General features: G+C 43.2%; 1 protein-coding gene across 1 annotated transcript in view; it reads left to right on the top strand.

Annotated features, from left to right (window-relative positions):
• Positions 1-7380: 7380 nt before the first annotated feature.
• Positions 7381-7668, top strand: part of LOC142297271 (putative cation-transporting ATPase 13A5) — a gene marked incomplete at its 5' end in the record, with an annotated part of 197502 nt that continues 197214 nt past the window's right edge. Inside the window, one exon of the mRNA XM_075341526.1 lies at positions 7381-7431. Within this exon, the coding sequence (XP_075197641.1) occupies positions 7381-7431 (51 nt within the window). The remainder of the gene's footprint in view (positions 7432-7668) is intronic.

The following is a 7668-nucleotide window of genomic DNA, read 5'->3' as shown; positions in this document are numbered from 1 at the left end:
CAAACCGTATATTTACGGACACTGCTGACCACATCAGTTAGTCACATAAAAAAGGAAACATAGATTGTAATGAGCAGGCTGTAAACCAGTATGCTAATAGAGATTTAGTCAGTACAGCAGTGCGAGCACATATAAAATGAGAGCCCCCGCACACCTCATTAAAAAGGTCCCATCACTGCCGCTATTACATGGAACCACATGAGTCAGTAAAGGCAGTCATGCAGGGGTCCCATCCGCATAATCCCACAATGCTGCAATGATAGTCACAGGAGTAGAGGCATCAGTATACTGTAACATTAATATAGTTAAGACATATACCATTGCAGCAAAATAGGCACATGCAAGGAGAGAACCTACTACATACCGCAATATACTGGTTTCTCGTAGAAGGAAGGCAGGCAGGTAAAACAGGTAAGGAGGGGGTTAAAACCCAAGGATGGACTCCAATGTACGTTTCACAAGGAATATGTACTCAGCAATGGTGCAATAAAAGTATTTTATAAATCAAGCCGCAAAATCGCATTTTCACTGCATAGTTATGCTATTATTTACATCACAGTACTCACAAAATTATTCAAGTATTATTTTGTAAACACTTAATAAATTTTAAAACAACAGTGAGTGTTGCTGACATCTAGTGGTCAGATTCCATCGTTACAGGTGTGCCTTTTGCTCATAGTCAATATCAACACATATCGCTATACACTCTCCTACATCTCCACTGTGTGCCTGCATCCTTGCCTGGCTGCTGACTCCTTGTGCTCCCCCTAGCATCTGTATGGTTGGTCGGCGGTCGTCTGGTTGCCCGGGGATCTAGGCTCTTGCCGTCTGCCTTAATGGCTGAGGTGGGTGGATGGGACAGTCACTGAGCGGGAGGGGCATGCGTCAGGAATGTGGCCGTGATTGGTTGAGCCGGGGTGACAGATCCTGGAAGGTCAACAAATGCGGTTACGTGACCGCATACCGCACATTCAAGGTTCTCATGCTTTGCAAAATATACCTCTCCCTGAAGAAGCAACTGGTATACAGGTGAAACATGAGTTGTAGTGGTCCCACTGTGCAGGTTGCTTTCCAAATGGGTAAGCCGTTATGGGATAAGGAATTGAATGCTTTTTTTTTTTTTTTTTTTTTTTTTTTTAGTTTCATGAATTCTTGAAAACCTCCTGAGGGGTAAACAAGCTTCTGAATGTGGTTTTTGAATACGTTGAGAGATGCAGTTTTTAAAATTGTCTCTTTCTTTTACCTATAGGCCAGTCAAAGTCACTGGAAAAGTGAAGTGGTCCATAAAGAAGTTTTTTTAAAAAAATTTGTTGACATTTGAAAATTGGGGCTTTTTCGGGAAGGTCTAAAATACTTTAGTCAGTGACAATCAAAGATAACCAGTGGGATATTGCAGTTATAAAATTCTTGTAAGTTACAACAAGCAAATAGATGCTTCCCCTGAGTATGCACAATGATAAAACTTTGCTATACAGAACTATTTGATCTGTTATAAAATTCTGCAGCCTTATACATAAATTTTGTATATGATAATTCTTAAAACTTAACCCCATCAATACATACAGACTAATGGTCATACCAGTCTTGATGAGTTAGCAGGGAGGCGTGGCATTTTGTGGTATAAGGAATACCGCTGCTTGTCATAAAATTTATGAGGGGGGGGTCGTCACTTTTAAACACGCCCCCGTGTCACCACAGCTACACCTAATTTTAAGCATCTAACGCAAATCTGTAGGGAAAATCACCACATAAAATGCAGTGAATGTGCAAGAAAAAAAAGCACAAAGGCCACCCATGAGATTTATTGCATTTCCATCCACTTTATGCTTCAATTGTAAGAAGCTGCATGGAAATTTAATCTCCTACAAGTAGAATCTATTTGTAGCTGGCTCCAATCCCTGCTGTTTAGCTATTTAAATACCTCTGTCTATACCTGACATATGCGTCTATATGGCCTACTTGCCAATGCGCTTCTGCACCAGCTTCAGTTGAGTCACATGCAAAGCCTGGGGATGATGGGTTACCAATGCAGCTAAAGGACTTCTGCTTCTAGCTGGGTTTTCATAGGAGAATATAAAATAGACTACAGTATATACTGTATTGCAGTATATAGTATAAGCAGTCAAATAGGTTCAATTTCCCTAAAAGGACTAATAAAACCAGAAACATTTTTTAAAAAAATGTAAAAGTTTAAATCATTGCCCCTTTCCCTGTCAATAATCTAGAAACAAAAAAAATTAGAAAGATATACATATTTAGTGTTGTTGCATCTGTAAAAGTCCAAATTATTAAAATATACAACTATGTAAACTGTATGTTAAACACTAGAGCTGGGCGGACTCAAAAAACACGGAATCAGCGGGTCTCTGTTACCTTTTTTTTTAAAACCCGGTTCTGATCCGGAATCCGGTCCCTGTATAACTCTATGGGGATCAGAAACCATAGATTACAAATGTTTGTAAAAGGGATGGGCAGATAGGAGTGTGCACGGTGTACTCACACAAGCTATGTCATGGCGGCAAGCTGCTTCCAGGTCGCACATTCACTTCCGGAGCAGCCTTCTATGACTATCCACCGCTTTCTTTGCCTACCATTGCCTGTAATTGGTTGCAGTCAGCCGCCTGTTAAAGACATTGTGTGCACATACCCTAAGACCACATGCACGCGTTGAGTTTTTGGTGAGTTTTTTTACCTCAGTATTTGTAAGCCAAAACCGGGAGTGGGTAAAAATTGCAGAAGTGTTCCATATATGTCTATTCTTCTTTCATCTGATTGTTCCAATCATGGTTTTAGCTTACAAAATACTAACCAAATATTCATCATGTGCACATGGCTTCAAAGTCCTGTTCTTTGTGGTATTTTCCTTAAATTCCAGACTTTCAGATATTAAACTAATTTCACTTAGGAATCTTGCAATCAGAATAGAACTCAGCACGTCCAAACTTGCTACACAATGTATTTAACATTTGCTGCTATTTGAGATTTTAATTAACTTCATAGTAATGTGCAGATTATGGTTTAATACCTTAATTCTTATATTTACAAAAAGAATCTTTTTTTACTTTTGCATGACTGAAAACTCTATTTAAAGAGAACCTATCAGCAGGATTTAGCACCAAAAGGTAAAGGCATGGCCTTAATGGCACTGTGATGTTGATTATTCTGATACCTGTGGTGAAAAAAAACCGATCTGTGGTTGTGAAATAACCATCATTTTTTATCTTATGAAGTTTTCTCTGCATCAGGGGAGGATTTGGGGGTAGGGTCTAGAGATGAGTAAACATGAAGTTCAGTGTTTAGTAAAAACTGAGGATTCGGCAAGAAACAAAGATCGGGTTCGGAGTTTGGATGCTTTATGTATACAATGCACTCACGCGTGTATTGCTGTGCTCGGGTATGGACGATGCTTGGCCCAGTGAGAACCACTTGCAGTGTCTGAATGGAGTAACAGTAGCCTGATCAGATATAATGTGCACCAAAAAAACTAAAATATGCCCTCCCCCTGAAGTGTTATGTTTATGGCTAGAAGCTTGTGGATGGAGACCCAAACTGCCAGTGACTTGAAATGAAGTTCAGGTCAAGTTTGGATCCAAAACTAAACTTTAAAAAAAGTAATTATTTATTATTATAGCACCATTTATTCCATGGTGCTTTACATGTGAAAAAGGGGCATACATAGACAAGTACGATAATCATAAACAATTCAAATGCACAGACTGGTACAGGAGGAAAGAGGACTCTGCCCATGAGGGCTCACAGCCTACAGGTGATGGAGGAGAATACAGTAGGTGGGGGCAAAGCTGGTCATGCAGCGGTATAGTGGACTGAGGGTTATTGCAGGTTGTAGGCTTGTCAGAAGAAGTGTGTCTTCAGGTTCCTTTTGAAGGTTTCCACAGTAGGCGAGAGTCTGAAATGTTGTGGTAGAGAGTTTCAGAGTATTGGGGAGGTTCGGGAGAAATTTTGCATGTGATTGTGGGAAGATGAGGTGAGAGGGCATGAGAGAAAGAGATCTTGTGAAGAGTAAGTACTGGGAGACTAGGTCACAGATACATGGAGGAGACAGGTTGCGGGTGGTTTTGTATGTCATGGTTAATGTTTTGAAATGGAGTCTTTGGGCAATAGGAAGCTAGTGATGAAATTAGCAGAGAGGAGAGGCTGGGGAATAGCAATGAGACAGGTGGATTAGTCAGGCATCAGTGTTTAGGATAGATTGTAGGGGTGCGAGAGTGTTAGGCTATGTCCGCACGTTGCTTTTTACCTGCTTTTTACCTGCTTTTTTGCCGCTTTTTCAATTGCAGCGTTTAATGCCAAAATGTTTGTGTTCTGCTTTTCAAGCAAAGTCTATGGGAATTTGGGTTTCTTGTCCGCACTATGCAGTTCAAACTGCAGCCTTTTTGTTGCAGAACTTTGGTCAAAAACTCAGCTTTGCAGGGCAAAACCCAAATGGCAAAAACAATTGACATGTCAATTGTTTTTGCCATTTGGGTTTTGCACTGCAAAGCTGAGTTTTTGACCAAAGTTCAGCAACAAAAAGGCTGCAGTTTGAACTGCATAGTGCGGACAAGAAACCCAAATTCCCATAGACTTTGCTTGAAAAGCAGAACACAACCATTTTGGCATTAAATGCTGCAGTTGAAAAAGCAGCAAAAAAGCAGGTAAAAAGCAGGTAAAAAGCAACGTGCGGACATAGCCTTAGGGCGGCTTTGCACGTTGCGACATTGCACGTGCGATGTCGATGGGGTCAAATCGAAAGTGACGCACATCCGGCGTCGCAGTCGATATCGCAATGTGTAAAACCTTTTTGATACGATGAACGAGCGCAAAAGCGTCGTTATCATATCATCGCTGCAGCCTCCGACATTTCCATAATGCCGGTGCAGCGACAGGTGCGATGTTGTTCCTCGCTCCTGCGGCAGCACACATCGCTGTGTGTGAAGCCGCAGGAGCGAGGAACTTCACCTTACCTGCCGCCGGCTGCAATGAGAAGGACGGAGGTGGGCAGGATGTTTACATCCTGCTCATCTCCGCCCCTCCACTTCAATTGGCCGTCTGCCGTGTGACGTCGCTGTGACGCCGCACAACCCGCCCCCTTAGGAAGGAGGCGGGTCGCCGGCCAGAGGGACGTCACACGGCAGGTATGTGCGTGTGAAACTGCCGTAGCGATAATAATCGCTACGGCAGCTTTCACTAGATATTGTACGTGCGACGGGGGCGGGACTATCGCTGCAGCATCGGAAACACATTGTTACTGATGTCGCAGCATGCAAAGCCCGCCTTAGAATGGAGGCCAGATTGCAGGCGGTTGCAGTAGTCAAGGCTGGAGAAGAGGGCATGCACTAGTGTTTTTGGAGATTATTGGTCAAGGAATTTATGGATCCAGGCAATATTTTTGGGTTGGAGTTGGCAGGAGGTGGAAAGGGCTTAGATATGTGGCTTGCAGGAGAGAGCAAAGTTAATAGTTACTCCCAGGCAGCAAGCACACATGACTGGGGAGAGTGAGCAGCCATTGACTTTGATCGATAGGTCAAGTGGAGTGGTAGAGTGAGATGGGAGAATTATGATTATTTCTGTTTTGTCCATGTTCAGTTTTAGAAATCGAGCAGAAAAGAAGGCTGAAGTAGCAGACAGATATTGTGGGGTTTTCGTTAGTAAGGAGCCGATATAAGGTTCAGAGAGGTATATCTGCTTATCATCAGCCTAAAGATAATACTGCAAGCCATGGAATGTTATGAGCTGTCCCAGGCCGAAGGTGTAGATTGAAAAAAGCAGGTGTCCTGAAACTGAACATTGGAGTACACGAACAGATAGAGGGCGAGATGAGAAGGTAATGTAAGAGAAGAAGATGCTGAAAGTCCAGGCCGTTAGATATGAAGTGATCCAGTATAGTTTCAAGTCTGTGATACCAAGAGAAAAGAGAATCTGAAGGGAGAGGGAATGGTTCACAGTGTCAAAGGCAGAAGACAGGTCTAGGGTGAGGAGGACAGCGTAGTGTCACTTGACTTTGGCAGTTAGTAGGTCATTGGTGACGTTAGTTAGGGCCCTTTCAGTGGAATAATAAGGTTGGAAGCCAGATTGTAACCGGTTGAGAAGGGAGCAGGAGGAGAGGTGGGAAGACAGTTGAAGATGGACATGCTGTTCCAGTAGATTTGAGGCATAGGATAGAAGTGATATGGGGCGATAGCTAGACACAGAGGCTTGGTCAAGGGAGGCCTTTTTGAGGATGGGTGTGATCGAGGCATGTTTAAAGCATGAGGGGAAGATATCAGTTGTTAGTGATTCCCTGTTTCCCCGTAAATATGAAAGTGTCATATATGAATTTTAGTTATATTAATTTTTGGTCCCTAAGATGTGCTAGGTCTTATTTTCAGGGGATTTCTTATTTTTCCATGAAGAATTCACATTTATTGTTGAACAAAAAAAAGAATATTTATTATATATTGTACAGTAGTTGTCATCACAAACCAGCATAAACAGACATACTGTGAATCCTATCAAGAATTTCTTGTTACTACCATTATTTCCATGTACACCAATCTATGGTACATTTAGGCCCTGTGCACACTTACCGGTTTTTCCCGCGGATTTCCTGTGGATTTGCTGCATGTTTCGCTGCACAAAATGTTCATAACATCTCTGCAGTGAATCACCAGCAAAACCTATGGGAAAAAAAAATTCTGTGCGCACTAGGCGGATTTTGACAGCTGCATGTTTTGCTGCGGGATTCCCGCAGCAAAAACAATTGCATGTCAATTCTTTTCCACACGTCGCTGTGGGATTTCACTCCATTGACTGCAATATAATCGTGAAATCCCGCAGGGAATAACGCAGGCAGCAAATTCTGTGCGGTTCATTGCGTTTTCCTGCGTTATTCCCTGCGGTATTTCGTGGTTTACCTGTGTTAATGTACATCGCTGCCTGCGGTTTGCAGGGAAGTGATGTCATTATGACAGGAAGAGGAAGCGGAGCAGAGTAAACACACACAGATCAGACACACACAGACATCACAGACATAGAACACAGACACAGACATATAGAATACACATAGAAATCAAACGGAAATATAGAAAAAAAAACACGTGGGGTCCGCTGTATTTTTACTGTCCAGCCGAGGTAAACACACAGCGGCGGCCCGGTATTCTAAGGCTGGGGAGCGCGAGGGGCAGGGTTAATGTCCCCCGCCTCCCTCCCACCTCCCGCAGCCGAGAATATCAGCCGCAGCTGCACCGGAGTGTCCCCAGCTCTTCTAGATGCCGTGATGCAGTGGCGATCCAGGTAATAAGGAGTTAATGACGGCGGATCGCCGACACTAAGTCCAGGCTTGATCATGGCAGCGTCTATGAGACAGCTGACATGATCAACCCGTAAGTAAAGTGAAAAAACGCAGACACCGAAAAATCCTTTATTTTAAATAAAACACAAAAAAGCCTCCTCGTTCACCCGTTTATTAACCCCTCCCAAAACACACAGCTCCGGTGTAATCCACACAGTTCCGGTGTAATCCACAGGTCCTGCGCTGCTTACATCCAGCCGCGACTGACACAGCGCTGAATGCAGCCTCGCAGCGAGACAGCAGAGGTAACCACAGGGCATTTCCCACGGCCGGTAATATGAACTCACTACCGACCATGAGAAATGCAGCGATCTGTCCTCTAGTTATCTATCCCTCTA

Source organism: Anomaloglossus baeobatrachus, chromosome 3 (genome assembly GCF_048569485.1).
Source record: "Anomaloglossus baeobatrachus isolate aAnoBae1 chromosome 3, aAnoBae1.hap1, whole genome shotgun sequence".
Taxonomy (NCBI): Eukaryota; Metazoa; Chordata; class Amphibia; order Anura; family Aromobatidae; genus Anomaloglossus; species Anomaloglossus baeobatrachus.
Note: the sequence above shows the minus strand (reverse complement) of the source record. Positions and strands in the feature narration are given on the sequence as shown.